Genomic DNA, 23,889 nt, shown 5'->3' on the forward strand with positions numbered 1-23,889 from the left:
TTCAGTTTACTCCTGGCTGACACAAACTGTTTTACAGAAATGCAGTTTATTTGTGGATACAGCTACGTTTCAGGGTGTTTGCTCAGAGGATCCCGTGTCCAAATGCAAGCAAGTGCATGACAGAGAACTGCACTGCCTCATCTGGCAGCCTGTAGACTGAGAGGTGCTGCATGAATGTGGATTAGTGTTGTGTAAGTGGCCTGCATGAACAGAAAACACCATAAAAGTACAGTTGGTTACAGCCATTTACAGCATACAGACACATGACTAAAAGATTATAAAAAAAATCATTCAGGGACTGTGTGGTGGTGATTGCTGGTAAACAGGTGGGTGATAAACACTCTGGATCTGCAGTTAAACACATAAAATACATCCAAGTCCAATCCAGCACTGTTTTATTGTCATGAAAGCAGGTTTAGGATGAGCAGAGACGTAATTTTAACAGTAGCTAAATGACAGCAAGTTTCTTTTTTTTTTTGTTGTTGTTGTTGTCTAAAAAGACAAAGAAGGACATAAATATGAAGAAAAGATTAGCCAAAGCATCAATAGCTGAAGCACCAAATTTACATGTTCCCAGAGGAATAAAATACAGTTGAGCAACCTCTGTTGGCTCACAAAAAATAAAGTATTTTAGTCTGTTATCAGTGAAAGAGGAGCAGGAACCCTGCATAAAATATGATCATTAGACCTGAAAAGAGAACTGGGAAAGATGTGTGATCATCCATTTCCTGATGATCAGCGGTTTGTCAGAACTCACAAATGGCCAGCAGGTGGCAGCAAAGCTCTCCTTTCAATGCAGCACTGTGGGGACAAAAAAAAAAAAATGAAACAGGAGCAGAAGAAAAACTAACTTCAAAACGTCAAACTTCATTTTGAACGAGGTCTGTCTAATGTTGTTTGAATGGTGATTTTCACACTCAAATTTTTAACACAAAGACCTGATATTGAAATCAGACTGAATTTTTGTCTCCTGTATCTTAATTCAGCTGGAAGCCAAGTGCAGTAAAATCAGCTACCATTGTCCTTTTTTTAAAATTCCTGTTCACATTCTGGATCTCGTGGACTTTCCACTTACTCTTGTTCCCCAAATCCTAATCCCTGGCCTCCTATTTCCTCCTGCTACAACTCTGTTAGATCCCTCAGCAGACAGGAAGCATAAAACTGTGAGCAGAAGTGGGGAACAGCAGGAGCCAAAACACTACAAGATGATCACTGCTCAAAACCTCCTATTTACAACTTATTCTGTTTTACTTGTATTTATCTGATGCAGTCACATTAACATTCAGTATAACTTGTGCATCAGGAGGTCATGAGAACAGACAGAGGAAATTTATGCAACTTGTTAAACAATAATAAGCACAACTTTATGCCTATTTTTATCTCACATATCTCACAATTTGGCCAAAATAACACCAGAAACTTCCAATTTACTATTAAAGTGTAGATAACATCTGTCAGTTCAGTCTGCAGAGTGAAAACACACAAACTGAGAAGTTGTTTTATTGCTTCGGCCTGTAGCAGCACAACTGAACAAAAAAAGGAGCATGTGTTAAGAATGAGAAAACTCAGAGAATCCAAAAGCTTTTCCAGAATCTCAAACTGCATATTTTTCATCTTATTGGCTACATATGATGCTCTGAACCAGCGGGACCAGCCCACCTTTTTTTTAAAAAAAGAAGTTGTTTTTTTTCTTCCTTTTGAAAAGTTTGTCCTCTTTCTGCAAAACCAGAAACTCTGGTGTGTCGGAGCATCTGTTTCTGCCCTGCTGCTTGGCAAGAAATATCTGCACTTCTTTTAGTGTGTGTGTGTTTTGCATGACTTCATCTGAAGAAGTGACACCCCTGGGTACAAAAAAAAAAAAAAAAAGAAAAAAAAAACGTCAGCCGTTCTCCTCCCACACATGCACAGTTTCATAAGCACATGAGCATGCACACGTGCACGCCCGCACACTCAAATACAGCAGAAATGTTGATGCACAGCTTCATGGAAAAGTTTTTTTTATTATTATTAATATTCTACAGCTGTCTGTTAGAAACACACCTGTTCTGTTTAAATCATTATCATCTTTTAGGCAACTTGAACATCCATTCTTGTGAGAATTATTTTCTTTTTTTTTTTTTTTTTTACATTCTGTAAATGATGTTAGTTGTCTTCAGGCCGTGATCGAGTCCACATGCACCCAGGAGACACATGGGGAATAAATAAAGCTCTGCTTGCTTTTGTCCCAGATTCAGCTCATCATCTGTTTCCTGACTGCCCCTTCCTCAGGCAGCAGATAGGACGGGCGTCTCCTTTCCTGCCTACATCCACCTGCTTCTGCGGGTGTGAATGTCTGCGCAGAACGTCAGCTCGAGTCTCTTTTGAAGTGCAAGGACGTTCGCGGTGTGTGTGCGTGAGTGTGAGTGTGTGTGTCCGGCGTCAGAGTTCATCTCGTGACGCTCGGGCCGCAGGAGGAGGCGAGTCTCCGGTGACGCTGTTCTGCGCCATGGGCCGGATGCGCCCCTGCTGGGCGGTCTTGCGGGCGTGCTGCCGGTCCCAGTCTGTGGCCACGGCCTCGTCGTCCCAGATGGTGGAGGTCTCCGTGTCGCTGATGTAGCCCGGCTCTCCGGTGTAGTGGGTGGGGTAGATGAGCAGCGGCTCGACGGAGAAGGCCCTCAGGTCCCGGCGCTCGAAGTGGGACATGTACTGAACACTGAGGAAAGGCGCGAGAGGGAAACAAGTGTAAGAAATACATGGTGTAGCTTGTAGTATTTGACAAGAAAAAAAAGTTTTTTCACATTTTAAAACATGCAGTCAGAGTAAAATTTGGCAATCATGTAAATTGTTTGTGTGTGTGTGTGTGTGTGTGTGTGTGTGTGCTCGTTTGTCTGTTAGCAAAATATCTCATGAAACACTGAACTAATTGTAATAATACTCTCAGACAACAATCATTAAATGTACATCTATAATCGAATAACTTTTGGAGTCAACCCAATTGAAGATGGCCACTGTACGTAACTGACCTTAGCAAACACAAAAAGGCCCATAACTCAGTGATTTGTACAGACATTGAGCTAAAATTTAGTGCATAAAGCATAAATGTGACATCTTTTAGTTTTTCCTGGAAAAAAACGTCAAACTCTTTAATCAGAAATTATTTATAAAGCTGTAAAAAAAAAAAAGTCTGACTTTTTAGGTCATATTTCTGTTTTGTTTTTTTAGCTAGGGCAGCCATCTTGAATTGGTTGACTCCAAAAGTTAATCAGTTGTTGCTGTACACCCAATGAATAAAAAAGTCCACTGGTTCATGAGATATTTTGCTAACAAATAGACATACACAGGCAGTTACACGATCGCCTGCCTTTCATGGCAACAGGTGCTAATAAGGAAAGAAACAACTAAAGTCCATCACGGCTAAATTGATGCCTTTAAAATGAAGTGCAAAGACCTGAATTATGTAGACTCTCAGAGGCATTTTCATCCCTTTCAGATCGACCTCATCTGGACATTTATCAATAAGCTTCACTGAGTTCTGGTGTCACTGGCCGCCTGCAGCTGAGCCAAGGGGAGGACTGGAGGCTGTTCAGGTAGCGACACGTCATCCTGACAACACTGCCCTGCTCAGTAAAACCCTCCATCTTTATTAAAACCTAGAGGACCTGAGCTACAATAACACACACACACACACACACGCATCCTTCTAGACAATGAATCCTTTTATACCCAACTCACTGTTTTCTTCTCTCTCCTGTTTCCGTGCATTTTTTTGAGCAAACAACAAGAATACATTTGTGGTAACACAATTGTCATAATTATTCCCACACGCTATTAGACGTTTTATTACCTTTTCAACATACTTTCTCCTTAAGGTGAGCACACACGGTGTATTTAGTAATCCATGTACACTGGACACACATCTCCAGGTATTTATAAAGTACCACACACACACACACACACACACGGAGTGTTCATCTTAAACCCACCCCCACGCTCAGAGCTCTATCAATGGGAATCCTGTCCCCTTTCACCAACCAGCAGGAAGAGCCATGCTGGTCCACATTCCTCAAAGAGAGAGCGAGAGGGAGGAGGAAGGGGGAGGAGAAGAGGGTGACACGGGCATGGGCGAAAGAAGCAACTTCTGTTGAGGAGTGAAGTAAAGGACGACTTCAAAGAGCCGAGACACGCATCGCGAAAGACACAAGAGCCAGAAATGGGAGCTGGGCACGAGTGGAAACCCCACGTCCAAGAAAAAAAGGGGGCCACTGTTTGTCCCGCGTGAGGCACCGTACCCAGTGAGCCATCAGAACAATCCCAGCCCTGTTTGTGAGGGGAGAAGAAGAGGGAGGCGGTGCTGGAGAGACGGGGAAACTCAAGAAGGACGTTAGTAGGAGCTGGGCAGGACGGAGGCTGTGGTTCACCACAAACATGAATGTTACACGATGTCCCGCAGCCTAAAAAGTCACATAAGGTCAGAAACATACATGATTGTGTCTATGCATAGATAAGAACTGGACTGCAGCTCATTCAGTAGTTCTTTTCTTGTCTCTTTGGGTATGAATTTTGATGAATTAGTGCATTTCTTACTTTACATTTGACATTTTTGATTATTTTGAACTTGTCCAAAATGCACCTGCAATCACCTATCTCCTAATATTTGCCACTCTGTTCGGAAACCAGAATGTCTGAAAATGTGTTTGTGAACATCCTCCAGTACTGCTGCTAACAAAACCAAAATCTGAGAAGATTTAAATGTTTTTTTCCCCCACATTTGCTTTGTAATATTCTATTAAAGGAAAGTGAAGCAGAGACTGACTTAGGGTGTTTGTTAAACATGACGGGTAGAAATTCGTCGACGGGCAGCATCTTGGCAAAAGGCTGAGCAGCCAGTAACTTCCTGGCCCCTTGCTGCGACAGCGCGTAGGCGAGGGTCCAGTACGAGTAGTCGGCCTCAACCAGGTTGTTTACACCCTCCACTGACTGCTCCGGGTGCTGCACCTGCATTCGTTTACGCCCCACGTAGCTTGAAGGCAGAATAAGAAAGACGGAGCATGTTACTGCACATAAGACATCAAATAAAAAAACACTTAAAAAGACATGTTTGCGATCTTAAAACCTAACCCGGGCACAGATATTCAGGTAAAAATAAAGCGGAATTCTTACATGAGGTCCCAGTCCAGCTGGGTTCTGTCTACGTCATCCATGATGGCCTGAAGCCTCCGTTTAAACCTGGGCTCAAACCTCACGTCATCCTCCAAAACTAGAACCTTCTGGAGGCCGCGCTCCACCACCTGATCGTCAGAGAACATAAACAAGTAAAAGTGAAACAGCTGCGGGTTGGACACGTGTTCAGATTTCTTTTTTTTTCTTTTTTTGATTTTAGTTGATCGCTGCCTGTTCTTCTGACTAATCAAACAGGAATGGAAGCTGCCTGCATTTTATCCTACCCTCCATGTGATGCATGAAGCACTGAACATGACAGTGATCTGCATCTGCAGTATTTTTACATCACATGTATATTTGAACAAGAAAAGAACTGAGATTGTTCAGTATTTCAAAGTGATCAAAGTGAAATACCAGGAGGAAGACGGCAACTTAAGTTAAGTTTATGTGAGAGTCGCTTTCTTAAACTACTATTATTTTCTATCAGTCAGCACCTCTGACACATTTTGTTTTGCAAAATGTTTCACACAGGTAACAAACACGCAGGCTGTCTATAACTAACAGTCTAATGCAAAGGTGACAGAAATGCAAAAGTCTACAAAATAATATCTTTTTTGTGAAACTGATGAGTCTGGAGTTGTTTTAAGAAGATAGAAATCTGCTTTCTCCCACTGATATTCCAAACTGACTTTGCTCTAAATTATTTCTGCTGCACGTAAGATACTGACTACTGATATCCACAGATCTGCACTTTAGAGTTTTTAAGCATCAACTTTACTGGTTAAAATGAAATGAGCAGATTACCACACCGGCTTTCATCCAGAATAAATATTCCCTACCCTCCAGCTCTCACCTGTGTCCATATGGAGTGATGGCTCAGGAAGCAGCCGATTTCCCCCCTGGTGAGGACACGACCAGAGTATGGATCCTTGTAGTCCGGCATCATCTCAATACCCAGAGCCTGCAGCTGGGATGTATTCAGAGCCCTAAGCGAAGGACAGGAGACATTTATGGATACAGATGAGGACAGGAGAAAATGATATATATCAAGAAACACATTACAGAGCTGAGTTAGAGTACTGTGCAAAGGTTTGAAACCACTTGAAGTAGGCACAGAAAAGGTAAAATGAGCTCGAGCACTATTCAAGCAAAGGTGTATCCCATATCCTTCGTGCTGATTGTTTAGGTACAAGTAGAACTGTGACCTACTTGCCGTCCACTGCATCCATCAGCGTGGCATGAAGGCCCAGAGAGGCCATTGTTTTCAACATCCTGGTTCTTCTGTCCAGCCGGCGTTTCAGATTAATCAGGTAAATCTGAACAACAGAAGAAAAAGAAAGAGAAACAGGAAAACTGGCTTTAAACGCAAATTTTTATACTTTTAAATATTGTTTCAGGAGAGAAAAGGCAACCCTAACCCTAAACAGGAAGTGGCTTTAGCTAAAAAAACAATAAATAAAATTAAACACTCTTAACTCACTTCATCAAAGCCCATCTTAGACGGCGGTGAGAGAGATGAGTAGACAAACTCTGAGGGGTCGATGTCGTGGTCAACTGTAGACAGAAAGAGAAAAGAGGAGAAGTGTTAACAGGAAAAAAAAAAAACGCGCCGCAGTTAAACAATGACTGAATTTCCTTTAGCTTAGTCAAACGCAGAGCAGAGAGAGGAGCAGGAAAAGAACAAATGAGATGGTCCTTGTAGTCAGAAATCATCTCAATACCCAGAGCCTTAAGAGGAGGACAAGAAATATAGAGGAGGAAGACCAGGAGGAGGAGGAGGAGGAGGAGAGGGCTAACATGATTTAATAAAAGAGGGTCGTTGAGGTCAAGAGTGTGAAAAAACAATCCTGAGAGGTGAAGCAGTCACAGCCACAATCAGATGGTGGAGTCAAAACATTCAGAGTGTGTGTGTGTGTGTGTGTGTACTCACTCAGAGCTTCTGTAATGGTGTGTATGAAACTCTCGCTTTCATCCTCCACATTTTGTTGAGGCTTGAGAGGAACCGGAAGGAAACCGTAGTGTTCTCTGTTACACACATACATCTGCACACCTAACACCCCCACACACACATGCACACACACACACACCCACACACAGAGTTCTGTAAATATAATCTCTTAACCCAAACATTTCAAACAAAGAGAAATCTGACCAACACTTGTTGCTCAAACCTCGACTCACATTTGCACAAATTGGGAATTTACTTCCATCTACAACTCAACCGTTTAACGTAAATGCACATTTTTACACTTTTATAAACTTTGTAATATACAAAATACATATATTAACAATCTCAAATATTTCAGTTATAATTTTAAAAAGAGTGTATTTTATAATTAGGTTTGTTCTGTCTTACAAATGTTCAGAAAATTTAAAGTAAAGTTTTAAAATGTCCAGATTTATTAGCTGGTTTGCCTCAATTAATTCACAGGCAAAGGTAAATATCTGAATATACTAAACCTGGTACAAGTTGTGAAAAACTAACCAGAAAATAAAACAAAAGGTCACATATAAGAAATTTGGAAAGAGGTTTTTAAGCATTTTTGAAGCAGAGAACACTTTAATTCTTCTTCTAAGCATAAAACAGCCCATAATTCATGTTATCAGACATGTGAGTTAAATGTTACCTTTATGGGCAAATACTGTCTTACTAAACATGTGGTAACAATTGTGAGACAATAAATTTTTGCAACCTGTTTTAACATTTTCCCTCAAACTCTAACCCAACACTTAAAAACAAACCTTAAACAAGAATATTAATGATGAATTTGTGCTGACCCTTCAAACGCTCAGAGATATACTTTCACATAAAAAGTGTGCTGACTAAATTCCTCGGTTCAGAAAAAAAGAGCCAATGGGCAAAAATCTCCAGGGTGGAGGAAAGGTCAAGAAAACAGGTGTTAGGACTCGGTGGTGGGCTGTTGAAGCAGAAAAAAAACCCTAAAATTCAGAGTAATTGCGTTTGATTTATGCAATGCTCAAACAAATCTGTTAGTGTCCATCTGTTTATGTTTATTTCAGTGTTTGAATGTGTTTATTTGGTTTTCAAGTACATGCCAGACTCTGTGCTGCTGACTAATGGGAAAGCATAATGATCCTTTGTGATGCCCGCTGATAATTATCCAAATCAAGCACAGAAATTTATATTTACCGATGCTCATAAACATGCAAATGCTTAAAGGTGACCTATTATGTGTTTTTGCACGTCGATTTGGGTATCAACTGCTTCTAGAAACAGTCAAAGCGCAAAAATAAATAAATAAAAAACACCCAGCCATTTTTTGGCAATAAGTAAATGTTTCCTGGTGTCTGCAAAACGACCTGTTTCAAAAACCAAGCCCAGTCCCTCACCTGGCACCTAGCCTAAGTGGAGCTCCACCCACTTCATTACAAGAAGATCATCACATTAGTTCTGTTGGTTTTACTGCTGAACAATGTCTGCTGGAAAAGGAAAATGTTCTGTTGACATGCTTCCCAGTCACGGAGAACGGAGCTGCGTTCATTTTATTTTTGATGGCAGTGGCAGGGGATGGCATATCCCCAAAGAAAGTTGTAGTTTGAACAGCTCAACACGTCTCTGTTAAACTAACAGCAGGTTTTTCTGAACTAACATTAGAACTATGTCAATAAAAGAGAAGAAAAGTTGGGAAAAAAAAACCCATAAAACTGATTTTTGCCAGGTGGCCGTCTGGACATTTTTTGGGTTTGGACCTGCTGATTGCCGCTGTCTGACTCGACAAATATCAGATCAGAACTGCTAAGTGTCTCAGAGTTTGAATTAATAACGATATAAATGTGCGTCAGTGTTTAATCCTTCAGTGAGTTTTTATGTTTGTTAACGTTGTGCGTTAGTGGGGTGTCGGGTGTTGGGAGAGCGTGGCCAGCAGCAGCTTATTTGCATAATAGTGACAAAACCCTAAACCCGCTGAAATAAACTCAAAACAGGCAAAACTGATCAGGTGAAATCTCAATATCAGAGAATGATTTTGTGTATTAAATGTAATGAACATGTTTTGTATAGCCCACAGACTTATAACTTGTTTAATGCAGCATAATAAGTCCCCTTTAATTAAACAAAGCTTTGCATTCTTTATTCTGACAGATGTACGTAACAATACTAACCTGCGTAAGAGGAATAACTGCAAACAACCACAAATGAGCTTGTATCTTTGTTTCGTGTTTTTGTTGAGGGTTTCAAACTGACCCGCTTGACGTGCAGAGAAGGCAAACACCATGATGTCATCGAACGCCCAGCTGTAGTCCGGGTGAGGAGGGTAGAAGGCCAGGTCCCGGCTGGATTCGCGGCGCAGGTCCAACAGGAAGGTGCTGTGAATCATGGGAACGGGGAAGCAGCCGAGCCGCTTCCACTCCCTGATGGGCTGGTAGTCTGGGGTTCGCTTGTAGTAACCCTGAGAGGGAAGGGGTTTTAGAAAGCCAGGGTTCACCAAAAACATCAGAGTAGACGGACAGACGGATGGATTTCAGCCCAAACTGCACCTGTGGGGTGATGCCACACCAGAAGTTGGAGTAGAGCGAGCGAGACTCCAACATGGGAGCCACCAGGGTCAAGTTCTCGGCCATCAGCAGGTTCAGCACTCGAGGGTTGGTCAGCAGGTTGTCACTGTCAACAAACTAAAAAGGGAACAGGCTCTCAGGAACACAGATTCTTTATTAAGAGTCCTTACCATGTATTTAGTTATTAATTGTTTAATCCCAAACCACACCTGTGGGCTATTATGATCTTGCCACAGGACCCAAATTCAAAATATCTTAACTATTCTTTTAATAATAACTGGAACAAAAATGTAAAAAATCAAGACACATGAAGTTAAACTGAACAGATATACACATTCTGGCAGCTCTTTTGGTGCATGTAACATAAACAGTCTTTCATGATTAGATTGATGATTTTGGATGTTGTACATTAATTGAGTTCTAATCAGAGCATCAATTCACCTGCAAATGAAGATCTATTGTAAATATAAAGGAAAACATAATTAATCACTTGTGTATAGCTGATCCTTTTCATACATTCATGCTACACCAGGAATATACTGTAACATTTAACTCCTTATAACTAATCTGATACTAATATGTTGAAATGTGTTACCAGGATATAGTCGGCCCATCGTTCCTGCGCAGCCTTCAGAGCCGCTTGTCTCAGCTTCATAACATGGTTAAATCTGGAAGGAGGCCAGTGTTTCGGGCCCCACTCATCTGTGTAGGACCTAATGCAAAAATGCAAAGAGTCGCTTTCGGTATCCAGACTTCAGCAATATATTACAGATTAAATTATATTAAAAAAGAAATAATACAAGAGCACACTGATTATTTGGAACTCACCTCGGCTCCTCCATCGGTCTCCACTCCACGTAGTGATAGACACGCTGGGCTTTCTTCAGCCATTCTCTCAACATGGCAGTGGTGTTGTCCACATTATGGTCTGTCGCTACCCTAGAATACCATCACAGACGATATGGACAGTCACTGACAGCACAAACCAGGACGTGCTGAAACCGTGTCTAACTACAGTACAGTCCGAGGCCCCGAAAGGAAGCCTCAGTGTTGCAAAGTTTCCTCGCTGCCTACATTGCTGCACTGCTGCAGTGTGGACAAATTCAGAAGAACCACAGTGCAAACAGAAGCGTCTCTCAGGGTAGAAAATAAGGAGACAGGTGCAGGCTCACTCTGACCCTTCTGTACAGAACGGCTGCTACTTTTGTTTGTTGACAGAGGAAAGTTGGCTAAAAAAGATCCTGCGGGTATTTTGGAGCTTTAAAATGTGAAATGCGAATTGGTGCAGAAACCAATTTTTAACCGTTGCAAAACAAACAAAAACACCCCATTTCCATTCAGACGCCTAAACCTGTCAAAAATGAAAAAAAAAGATGCTGGGGTTTTCACTCTGCGTTTCTGTTTCTCTGCACAGATCCTGACACAGTTGACTCAAAGGGGACACTGTGACCGCTCTGTGAGCGAGTAAACGCGGTAATGATAAAATTATGACGGAGGAACAAAAACCCAAAACAAGCCCCTGTAATGCCCGTCGTGAGGCCACGTTTCGCAGGCGTCCCGAAAATAAATCGTCACTTGTCCCTTCCACTCGTCACAGTTAGACAACGTCTTTTAAAGACAAGATGTCAACAGGATGGGAGGCAAAAAAGCCTGAGTGTGTTCATGCAAACATAAACACACACACACAGGCAGTGTTTTGGACTTTTCCACTGCCTGCTGTAATATTCCTTGCTGCACTGTCTGCAAAATCCCAGCCACTTTAAGACGGGACAGACAGAGGCAGAAATGCACCGCCTAAGCTTGAAAACACAGATATCTCCTGCTTTTGAAATTACAGCCTGAAAATAAAAAAATCTTGATCCATGTTAAGCAGCCGAGGGGCAAAAAACACAATAAATGAGTCGGCATTTACACATTTATTGTTTTCCTGTTTATAGTTTCTTCATTTTTTTCTTTGCAGTCACAACACTCTTTTATAATTTGTGCTTTTTATAACCATTCATAAATCAAAAGGTTCGGCTAGATCCAGAACAGTGTGCTTTGACTTTTGGTTTTTGTAACCTTTATACATTTTATAGAAATACATTGAAATTTCATCAATTCATTCAAAACATTGCTCTCTTTATATGTTCCAGCATGCATGCTCTATTTTTGTTTCCTTCTGCTTCTTTTAGTTTTTAGTTACCATTTAGTTACTTTTTGGCTTCAAGTGTGTTTTGCTTTTTACTTTGAGTGATGTTTCTGCTTGTTTATTCTGACAGCATTGCTAATTTTGTCTTTTAGCTAAGATTTTACACATTTTAGCTTTTAGGTACAGCTTTACTCATTTTAGTTCTGTTCTGCTTGTTCAATGTTTCACAATACAATTTCAGTTCCTTCAACAAATTTCAGCAAAATCCTTCATCACTTAGTTATCACAATGCACGTTTGCAGAAAATGCAGTTTAGTTAGTAGCTAGTCTTGTGACTAATAGCACGTCTTTGTGTGTGCGGCAATGAGCAGATTTATGGCAAAGCCCGAGAATAATTCTTGTGTCCTGGGAATGTTTTTACAGCAATGTGACCTGTTATTTTACGGGTTGCAACAGTGCGAGTTTAGAGCTTGAAGTGAGTGTTTAAAAAGACCAGTGAGTCAAAAGTAAGACCTGTATGAGCGAATAACTGCACAACTGCTGCTTTTGTTTATCACAGGTTGGGTACACACTGAAACTCCTGCCTCTGGTAATGAGAAGATGCGCACACCCACACATCAACATGTTTTACTAGAAGAAAATAAATGTGCTGCGACATGTCGTTCGCAAACTGCAGCCTTAACTGCAGGAGCCGACGTAACACGACAACATACGTGGGAACACAACAGGTAAATACAAACTGGATATCTGCAGTTTTCCCCGAAACATTTCTGATTCACATTTCGAATTAAGAAGAATAATCTTAATTATAAACTTCCAAAAAGACTCCACAGATCTTGTTAAAACACTGTCAGAATGTAAAGATCAATGCATGTCGCCCAAAGTTTTAAATTAAGATTGTATGCAATCTTTTAGCACTCTGAGTATGGGATAGAGATGATGCTCATTTACTACTACACAAGATTTTTAGCTCAACATCTGTAAAACTGACTGAGTCATAGACATTTTTCCTGTTTGCTAAGGCTGATTAGCCGTAGCAGCCATCTTAAATCAGCTGTAGATATACTGTACACCCAGTTATCACTTTCTGAAGGTTTCATGAAAATCCGTCCACTGGTTCATTAGATATTTTGCTAACACACAAATAATTAATTACAGAGGCTCACATGGTCACCTACCTTTCATGGTGGCTGGCGATAAAAAGACAATTTACTAATACAGAACTAGCTTTGCTTTCTTCTAACGAGTAATTTCTGTGTTTTAGTAATTTAAAACAAAGACACAACACATATTTTAACACTCTCATCATTTCATAGTGGTGAGACTCCTGACTTTCTTGTCCGTTCATGTCCCCTCTGTAAATTCCACGCACTGCTTAGATGCTTTAACCCTCACGTGGCCTTTGGGTCAAATGGACCTGAAGTTACAAGAGCTTCTCTTCCTCTCTTCAGTTAGGAGGGCTTCAGGAGGGTTAAACAGGAAAGGTTAAGAACATTGTGTGATTTTTTTGTGCTCTGTCTTTTCTGGATATGTGAAATTAAATCATGCATACACCAAATATATGATTACTGTGCATACATGTGAAACAGAGGGAGAAAAAACGACTGCCAAACTGTCTCAGTCATGGGATTATGGACCATATATTCTAAGGATAACTCGTGTATTTTTTTTTTCTTTATTTTGCTCTCCTTCACTTTTATGGATAATTTTCTCCACCTCGTTCAGGGTTTGCTGATCCATTCTCATTCAGGTCCTGGTATGTGCCCCTACTCGTCTTTCTTTAGCCAGGCAAAATCCAGCCGCTGCAGCTGAGGCACACTTATTCAAGACTTATCTGTGCAAAAATCAAAGAATCTGCAGCTTCCTTTAAACCCACTGGAGGGCTTTGTTCATCTGTCATTAGGAAGTAAAATCAAAGTCGGTGCACACCTTTCCACGCTAATCAGAGAGAGAAACGATGACACAGCACTGTGCATCACAGCAGTGTGCAAGAATAAGTACTGTTAGCCTAAATTCCCTCTTTTCTTTTTTGCATAGCTGTCTCTCCCCTTGTCCTGCCTCATGCCGTTTCCCTCTTTACTTTTTTGAAGTTTACAGTAAGCAGCAGACTCATTATTCTGTCGCCTGCAGCTCTGGGATCGGACTTCCTCTCCCTTTTAAATTTACGAGAAGCATCTGGACAACACATGCGTCCTGAGCCCTCACCTACACACCCACCGCTCCCTCTCGCGTCCCTTCAGAGAAATATTCTTTCCTTGTTACCTTATCTCACACGTCTAGGGGTTATTATCACAATTTAAGGAACAGATAAGATGCATTCTGAGATATAACAAAACCTCCAGGTGGCTCCCTGGTTTTTAACCTTGCATATTTTCCTAACTTGTACAAAAGTCAGCAGCTGGTATAAGACACCACCTGCCTTATATTGTCTGTTTTTTCCTTGTTCAGCCACACACAGGCGTACACACAGGATCTTTGGAGGTGCAATGTGAGGTTTGGCACCAGGATGTGGGTGACAGATCCGTGGCGTCCTGCGGGTTGCAGGGTGAGGATAAAGTACTGGACTTGTTCGTGTAGATCTCATAGATGTGTAAACCTCCTGTGGCCTTTGGGTCAAATGGACTCAAACTTACAAAGGCTTCTCTTCCTCTCTTCAGTTACGAAGGCTTCAAGGGAGTAATTTCTTTAATCTGTCCAGTCAAATAATGTGAAAGGCATCACATGAAGGTGACTAGTGTTGTTTAATTTTAATGATTGTGGGTTTAATTTTAAATACTTATACACAGAGCAACAGATTGCAGTCTTTACCACAAGGTTTGGATCTGATGGCAGTGCAGAAACCTACAGGAAAGTGTAGAAATACACTGGACCTATTATATACTCTCACCTGGCTATCAGTAATTCTTCATTACTCTCCCTCTGTAATTATCCACTCCAGAAAATGGTGTCAGATAATCTAACCTTAAACACAGAGGCTTGTCTCAGAAACTGGCCCCTTTGGGTAAACACAGGTCTGACAGGACCCAGCAGGCCAGTGTCAGCTGACTTGATTCAACAAACCATCTAATATCATCGCCAAGAATGACTGTGTGCCGCATGCAATCACGGAGCAAGAATACCTCTTTCAGACCCAACCACTGATGCCTTTAACACTTAATAACTGTGCTTGTGTTTGGGTGTCTCTTTGCCAACCTTGTCGTATGGTTTCTTGGCTGTCGGGGCTGTTGTTTTTCTTTTTAATGTCCTAAGAGGGCAAAGGAGAACGAGGTGGGGGCTGATGGGTCGAGAGATGAAGGGGGGAAAAAAGGAGGAGAGGAGGAACAGGAGGGAGGAGGCGTTTGGGTGGACGGAACCTCCTGATTGAAATTCCTCACAGCTCCGAGGGTCAACAAGAGTTTCAGAAGCCGGCAGAGTTGCACCGAAGTGTGATGTTCAGCATTCATATTCAAAAGCAGAAACAAATGATCCTGCTCAAATGTTAAAAGAAGAGGGTCCAGACGTGACGTGAAGGCTGGCCTTTAATGCTGAAGTTAAATATTTTACACAGCCAGACACCATTCAGACCTCCGTTTTTACAGTTTGCTGAATATCTGCATTGATTTTAGGTCAGGAAATAAGGAGAAGAAACATTGTGTTAGGTCGGTAAATTATTGATACAAACACGTTAATGGTGGTAAAGTTTCTTCAGTGATTTCTCTAAAGAAGCATTCACTGTTAACATCTTTCCTTCTCTTTGCCTCGGCGCCTCCACCTTTTCTAATCTGATATATCCAGGTCTTTTCTCTTCTCTGGGTGAAAACGCCGATGACCAAAATGCCAGAGTGTTTCAGTGGTTGCCGGGATGCACTGCCAAGATCTGTCAATACCCCTGAAAGTGCGCTGAAACACCTGAGGCATCTAAACAAGAATTTGCTAATCTAAAACCAAGCACGTGACGAACCATTTCCACTTCAGGGGAGAGACACAAAGCAAGTTTCAAAGAGGCCTGCAGCTTGGAAAGTCTACTGTCTTTGTTTATGACACATGACTGAGAAGATATGCCACGCTGGCTGAGAAAACCTTCCCATGAAAACTTTCTAACCAGGACAAAGAGAAAAGGCTCAAACTGTTTTTAGGTTTATCTTCTGGTGCATCCTCTTAGCTTCATAACAGGCTGGTGAATATTAGGCCCTGAAATTACAGCAGTTTCAAAAACGGCCACATAGTAATCTTTCCAAAATAACACCCGATCCTCAGGTGTGAAAGATACCCTGCGGCAACAGTAAAAAAAATGTGCCTCAAAACATCTCAGGTTAAGAGTCAATGCCAGCATAATTAAACCACACATCACGCAATGTCTCTTTACTGCAACAAACACAAACACGTTTCATTTTCTGCGTATATGACGTCAAAATTAAATTATAAATGCTTTCTGTAAATACACTGTTTGCTCCCATTTTAGGAGCATGGCAATAAAATCAAAATGTCCACCAATTTAAATAAAATGCAGTCTTTTTTAGGTGTAAAATGCAGAGTTTTGTGTTGCTAAAGATACCTATGTTTGTTGAAAGTTACTTTAAGACCTATAAAGTCATTGTCTTTGGTCCTTAAACATTTAATCCCATTCTCTGATTATAAAGTTTCCGTGGAGGACCCTACCTTGGCTTCCAGTGCCTTGGTGGGGAAATTTGTCACTGTTGACACTTTAGATTAGTGGATTCTTTTTCTCTCTATAATAATAATACAATTAGGAACATATTGTCCCAAAGTTAACCTTAAACACTCGCTCAGACATTCACGGCACCTAGACTGAACTACTGCAACACAAACTGAGCAGGGTGTCCAAATGGCCCCTGTGTAGTTGACCCAAAACACTGCAGCCAGAGTACTGACTGCTTCTGCAAAGAGACACCATGTTTCTCCTGTGTGGACTCACTGTGAGATTTTATAATCAAAGTTAAAATCCTTCTTTTTAGTTCCAGATTCATCCCAGCGTTTCCATAATGCTTCACGCTGTTTTTAACTTTTGATTGGTGCAATAAAGTAAACTGTTGAATGGAAGCAGGTTATGCAGGTGGGGGTCAGAGCAGCAGGTCGGCCAGGCAACACTGACCCTGGAGCAGATGGGACCTTACTCAGAGGCCAAACAGGGTCAAAGGTTAGGGGATTGGCATCTTGGCAGGGATGGGAATTGAACTCTCAACCTTATCACCAACCCATATTCTTAGGCAGGAAGCCACCACTGCAGCATTTATAACTCTTTCATAAAAATGCCAATATTTCAAAAAGGGATTCATTAATTCACTCTTCAATCTGTTCAGGTTAACTTTCTCACTTAAGGATGGCAGCAAAACCCTGCCTGATCTTTCTCACTTGAACTAATGTGAGATTAAAAAGAGTGTAAGCAGTTGTATTGGTAAACTATATTTAAATTAAAGTCTATGAAACGGAGGTTACAGCTGGGGGGCAGGGGGTGGTAGGACACATCTCCATTTGTTTCAGTAAATTTGTTTCAGTTGCTTATCTGGAAAATTTCACCTCAAATCTTTGGAGTTTTGCAAACAAAATTTTATGCATATGTTCCAGAACCGTTAACTTTTCTCAAAGATTGAATGTGACAGTGATTTGGAGCGCCCATGCTGCCTGGACGGTCAGAGATGACTGTCCTGTTGGTTGACACAGTTCTGCCTTTTACTCCGGAGCGATTGAAGACTGAATGGAAAAACAGGGGCTGAGCCAGAACAGCGGAGGAGAACACGTGTGCGACTGAACACACATCTAATAAACACAAACACATGAGCTACAAAAGCTGGCTTGTTTATCGTTGAAACAGAACATCTTAGACAATTAAACAAGTGCTTTTCATCCCTTACTGCCAAAGCTGTGATCCAACAAGCACTGACAAAATGCCAAAACTGCTCAACGCTAATCATTCACAAATGCCCATATTGTATGTACCACATAACACACAACAGCCCACTTCATCCTGATAATTTATTCCTTACTCTTGAACCAAGTATTGTCCAAAAAACAGCTAAAGCCTTTGCACGACAACATCAAGACCATTTTTAGTCCTCTCAAAAGGGCTCTATAAAGCTCAAACTGTTCATCGTTTGCTTACAGAAAGTTTTATCTCCTGATTAAACACTTGCCAGTCATTGCCAGAGGAACTGGTGTCAAAACGTGTATTTATCACAGAAATCTGAACAGTAGAACGGTAGAAGCAGTATGATATTATGTGTGTGACTGATTTAATTGGATGCAAACCAACAGAGGTAAAAATAGACGGTTTTTCATTATAGTTATCAGCAATTTTTATATGTCGCAGCCATGTTGGTCAGGAATTTCTTACTTTCTAAATTGAAATTGCGACTTCGAGGGGCGTTCCAGCTGATTTTTCCAACTTGGGCCTCAGAAATTCCAACTTCTAAGTACAAGAATAATGGAACGAACCAATATTCACCAAACATGAAGCAAAGTTCTGAGCAAATGCTGAAATGTTCCAGTCTTGACAACTATAGAGCACAATGTCTACATTTATTATCTGCCTAACTGATGGCCACGTGGAAATCAATCAAGACATCATAAAACAACACTGTGAGTTTTTACTTTACTTTTGAAGCTGGAGCTCATGGGAATCAAGCGTCCTGCAGGGACTAGCTACGCTGCTAGCTTGCACATAGTACCAACAAGTTACAATTCAGTTTTAGCTGTTTCTTATCCCCAAGTGTAAAGTTTCTGTCGATTAAAATTGCTGCTATATCCTTCGAGGAGAGGCTGCAGCCCCGGCAGCTGTTAAGCCAGTATCTTAATGTTGGAGACTCAAAACTACAAGAAAGTAGTGCGGAAAATAGTCAAAACTTCAGCTGCCATCTCAATTAATTCTGATTGTTTGCAACCACCAAGCCGTGTGGTCATGTTCTATGTGAAAGTTACGACCTATTATTATTTGCATGGCTTGCAAAACTGTATTCTAGGGTGTGCACATTATTTCTTTGTGAATCTCCACCCACATCGTACCCACCTTGACGTGTTTTGTACTCACCTCAGCAGCTACCCCCATGTTCATATAATTTAATATATTGGGGTACACTTGAAATAAAGATAAGCAGATTTGGACCAGCTTTCTAATATTTCAATATTATGTGTTTTTATACCTAGACATTCAGGACTGTATTTTGACTGCTAGTGTCATTCTTAGACAGGTTTGAGACACTCGCAACAACTTTGGGACTATTTTTACAGAAAATCTCTCAAACAAATTTTAGGCGCATGTTCAAACATCAAGTGACAAGACTGCCAGCCTTTGCGACTTATGGAGAGCACTGTGCGGTTGTTCCAAGACATTTTGAAGACTCCCTCACGGATCTTGTTCGACAACTAGCCGCTGACAGCCGTAGCCTGATGAGATACTGGTTTTAGCACCTCTTATACTGGAGGTGTGAAGGCACTCTTTGGTTTGGCCTCTGTCCTACAAAATGCGCTTTCTGGCGACAATACACAAGCTGCTGAAGTCGATAAACCGTTGAACTGAACTGGAAACTTTCTTCTTGTCAAACCAAACCACCATAAAGCAGAACTCTACAGACAGCATAACTCATATGTCCTTTCCACAGCATTCAGCTGCCATTTGTTATGGTCCATTTATAACTGCATAATGCTCTAACACTTGTCAAAATAACGTAGAAATATTTCTATAACATGTTGCTTCATTTGACATGAATCAACTCTCCTTGGGGTACAATATAATATCTCCAGGATACAAATGCATAAACTTCTTCCTTTTGTGTGACAAAAGCTGCTACATATGTCACATCTCTCAGCGAGGCTTAAAGTACATATTTGAGCAACAATGAAAAATTCCTAACCTATGCAGTCATCTTATGCCTCGGACGTCTGAGTAAATCATCACTCTTTTCAGTTCAGACCAAAATAACAGCCACATGCTGCTGGTCGGAGTTTGTCAGCTTCTCCGTATCTGTATATCATTTTGAACGACAAAACATAACGAGAAAAACTGTTCATCAAGTGAAACAGCATGAAAAATTCAACCAGAAACCTCATTGTGTCTGAGTTAGGTGGCAGAAGGAAGAAAAACGGTCTGAGAGACTTTATAAAAGGCAAGTAAACAGGCAATATAACGCAAAAAAAAAGAGAGAAAGCAAATCTTCGGGGGAAGATCAGTGACGTCAGCGCTCATATTTTTAGATGAAGTCCAACTTTGACATGTCCACAAATCATTTCGACCTGAAGCTCAGCACCTGGAGAAGTGCTGCAGCTCGACATGAACACAGCCAGCAGGCAATCACACAAACGAGAGGAGGGAGGAGAAAACTAATAGTGTCCCTGACTGACATTTGACAGCATTTTGTCAGGATTATGCTTAAAAGTTTTATAAAAATCCTCCTGTAAGTCAGTAAAGGATTAAAGCTGTTAAACTACCAACTTAATCCTTTATTATTTTCCAAATGTTGTGAGCTATCTCTCCAGTACCTGATATTTTCTGATGAGTTTTACTTTGCATTATCTTTGCATTATTTACATTATTACCCTGTCTTTAACAAACACTAACCACCAAGCAGGACGGAGGAGACAAAACTGACATTTATGCTCACTAAACATCAGTAAAAGTTGTCTGTTTGTATTATTTCCCCGTAGCTCTGTTAAAATGGAAGAACCTCAGGTCAGGAGGAGGGCAGATTTAGTTGAGCTCGTGTGGGAATGCGGATTAACCAACCTGCTATGCCCTTTGGGTAGTTCCTAATGTTGGCCACCTTCTCTCTACCCCTCCCTTCTTTCTAATGCCTCGCATTCTTTTGTTCGCTAACAACAGTGTGAGAGGTTTTCTCGTTCCTCTGTGACTATCCTGTAAATCTGCACCCACTTTTAAGAGAAAACCTCCGTCTAAAGGCAGACTGACGAGACAAGATGGAGGAGATCAGACCGGGACGATCCAATTATCCTGTGACCGCAAACAGGACTCGTTTTGTCCTTCCAGCCTCTAAATGTGGCTTTGGAAACGGGCATTTTGGTGCCACTTCATGTATGACACATTCACAAGTATATAAGTCGGAATAGATGATCTGTGACACACATGAGCATTATATGGCCTCCATAAAACGCCTGTTGACCTCAAATGAAAGTGAAACTTAAAGAAACCCAAAGAAAATCACCATCTCTAAATTAATCTTGCTGCACATAAAAGCAACCAGACACCTTAGATGTGCAAATTTAGATGATCTGAACCACAATATGCTTCAAGTTTTATGTTCCCAGAGTATAGATTCTTCCCTCTAACCTTCACCATTCTTAGAGCGACATCCTCACAGGCTTTCCTTCCTTTGATCGCAGCCAAAGTGCCGTAAAACAAGAAGACAGATAAAGAGACCATCAGGGTGGAGAGGGTGTGCAGGGTCTATGAAACACTTCTTCCTATGTCTCATTTCTTGTCAGTAACAAACCAGATGAAGCGCTTCTTTATTAGTCGGCTAATAACCATCACAAACAAGACTGAACAAGAGTGAAGTGGCTGCTGGGTGAAGAGCTGTGCACGTCTAACTGTCTCTTTTGTCCTGTCAAATAAAACGTAAAACTACAACAAAACAGCAGCCAAGTCAAAGGAAGAGCTTTTAATATTCATTTAAAATGTCGACTTGCAATGATCTGAGGAGCTTCACACATCGTTAAAGCTTTAAACGAGTGTTTTTTACTCTTATGGTGCATTAATTTTCTGTAGCAACAAACTGTAAACATGCTACTTCGACATGTCTTTATAGACATCTGACTTTTATTGGGTGGTCTGGCGTTTTGTAGCTGAGCATGTGACGATGTCAGCAAAGCAGCGGAGTTATATTCAGCTAAACATGTCATTTTCTTAATCAGTTTAACCACAAAAAGCCAATAAAACTTTAAAAAGTAGAAAAATATTGCATTAAATATGTCTAAAATCTTACCTTTTCTGCAATAATTTTAGCAGTTTTGTGTTTAGCTGAATATATAGATGTATATTTCCATTAAGCAGGATTTCTACTGGGAATTTCAAGATTAAAGAGATAGTTCATGTGTTTTTTAGGTCTGTGGAAAAGCTATGAACAATCAGTATCTTACCTGCTGTAGATGGTCTGACTGGATCGACACACTAACAACTAATCTGAGCGGCGCCAGGACCAAAATGCACTGTTGCCAAATTAAAGCAACTTCAATTTCAAAGGCTTCAAAGCAGGTCATGAGAATCATATCTTAAAACCTTCTCACAGCCACCAGTTTCACACTGAATGGATATTCCATCAGGAATATTATAGCATCCTTGCAGCAAGGGCTACAGGTAACTACTGCTACCTCTATTTCTGTAAATAACTGTGCAATGCGGACATATTGTATCTCATTGAATAGTATCAGACTTCAGTATCAAACTGAATTGTGATTAAAAGGGGAATTTTATCGTGCATTATATCAAGTTTTGCTGCTAATGTGTCAAATTGTTGTCAGTGTATCAAAGCAGAGATGCACAACCCTCATCCCTATCAGCACTGACACATCTTGACGAATTAAAAGTGACTACAATTCATCCAGTGGTTTAACTGATATTTTGCTAATTAACAGAGGAGCGTGCACACACAGACACAGACAAAAACATTATCGCCTGCCCCTCACCGTTTGATGACGGGAGATTATTATCGTACGACATTTAAACAAATGCTGTTAAAAAAGGATGTCAGCATGAACTGATCAGAACAAACGTACATCCCAAACAGTATCATGTTCGAAGCAAATTAGTGAAATGTTTGTGTTTATGTGTGTTCTTATTCCTTAGTGGAACAAACACAAGGACTGACCACAGAGAGTTTTGTTTTTTCTGCTTCAAGGAGAGAGATGCCACTCGTGCCTGATGATGGGGCCCTTCCTCTGTTGGTTAAACCATTTAAGCTCAGTCCCTTTAGCACTTTGCTGTAAAGTAAAAGCCCACCCCTCCCTGTCTGAGCTCCTAGGGGCTCATGCAAACAAAGCCATCCACCAGAGGAAGGGTGGGGGAAAGAAAGCATGCAAACATTCACTGACAGTGTTCACGTCTCATCAGCTAATCGACATTCCTGCAGTCACAAATCTCCCTGGTTCGGCTGGATTTCCCTTTAATGTGAAGTCCAAAACCTGTATAAACCTCCAGCCACAGACACTTCACACATGACTTCCCAGAACACACACACTCCTGCTGTCAGACCAACTCGGCGTCCTCTTTCATCCCTCCACCTGCAGGCTTTCTATCTGCTCAGCCTTCTCCTCTGCAGGACCTCACCTGTGGAGGGGAGGGTGGGGGATGGAGCCCACACGGGGATGGAGCCCACACCCCCCCCTCCCCTTTCCTCCCTCTGATACCTGGCAGTCCTGCTGTTTTAAAGGCCGGTTTTACGCTGAATCAGAGCAGTGATTAAGGGTTAGGGCTAACCTTTACGCGCACAGCAGCTCTTTCATCTTCTCGCACACTGTGCAATTTGGACGCCAGCAGACACGCGAGGTGGTAAAAAAAAAAAGGCAGCTCACCGACAATCTGCTGCTGGGGTTTAACAGGCGGACGCACGCTGCTTTCCCACCGCCGCGCGCACGCAACAAAAACTTTTCTTTATGTTTTTTTTTTTTTTTTTCTAGCAGGAGCAGAGCTCCAGCTGCGTCCCCGGCTCTCACCAGATGGCTGTGCGCTCCTTCGGGTACTCCAGCCGCTCGACGCAGCCCAGGTAGTGCGGCAGGCTGTGCGCCGCGTTGCGAGCCAAGATCGCGACCATGACCTTCGGCGGCAGCAGCTGGGACTCGGGCTTCACCTGCTCGTGCGCCACCGTCACCAGCTCCGACGCGCCGCCGGGCGCCAGAGCCACCAGCGCCGCCCACAGCACACCGACTCCCGCGGCCCCGACAGCCCGCATCTTGTGCTCCCCAGATTCCGGCGTGACCCGCAGCCCGGAGTCCTTCAGACTGAAAGAGGGAGAGGAGGGAGAGGAGGGAAGGAGCCACGCTGCCTGGAGAGGAGAGGAGAGGAGGGGAGGGCAGGGTGGGCATAGGGCTCTCCCACCTCTCTTTACCCCTCCTACACCCCTGCTGGCTGCTCCTGTGCAGCCTGTGCACCATTCATCCTG

At 41.8% G+C, this 23,889-nt stretch overlaps 1 protein-coding gene across 1 annotated transcript; it reads right to left on the bottom strand.

Moving 5' to 3' along the window:
- Positions 1-1,980: 1,980 nt before the first annotated feature.
- On the bottom strand, positions 1,981-23,679 carry colgalt2 (collagen beta(1-O)galactosyltransferase 2). The gene is made up of 12 exons (XM_017406858.2): positions 23,444-23,679; positions 10,483-10,593; positions 10,250-10,367; positions 9,637-9,771; positions 9,344-9,548; positions 7,070-7,189; positions 6,620-6,693; positions 6,349-6,455; positions 5,993-6,125; positions 5,140-5,267; positions 4,793-4,999; positions 1,981-2,692 (listed from the first exon to the last, which is right to left on the bottom strand). Exons 1-12 carry the CDS (start codon positions 23,677-23,679, stop codon positions 2,419-2,421), a joined length of 1,848 nt encoding a protein of 615 aa, XP_017262347.2. The 3' UTR covers positions 1,981-2,418.
- Positions 23,680-23,889: the final 210 nt, after the last annotated feature.

Source organism: Kryptolebias marmoratus, linkage group LG24, assembly GCF_001649575.2.
Source record: "Kryptolebias marmoratus isolate JLee-2015 linkage group LG24, ASM164957v2, whole genome shotgun sequence".
Taxonomy (NCBI): Eukaryota; Metazoa; Chordata; class Actinopteri; order Cyprinodontiformes; family Rivulidae; genus Kryptolebias; species Kryptolebias marmoratus.

Excerpts from the sequence above, each read along its gene's own strand:
- colgalt2 (XM_017406858.2), bottom strand. The coding sequence starts at position 23,679 with ATGCGGGCTGTCGGGGCCGCGGGAGTCGGTGTGCTGTGGGCGGCGCTG. Across the intron at positions 9,549-9,636 it reads GGTGTGGCATCACCCCACAG|GGTTACTACAAGCGAACCCC; the intron begins GTGCAGTTTGGG and ends CTTCCCTCTCAG. Across the intron at positions 6,126-6,348 it reads ATGGATGCAGTGGACGGCAA|GGCTCTGAATACATCCCAGC; the intron begins GTAGGTCACAGT and ends TCCTTCGCTTAG.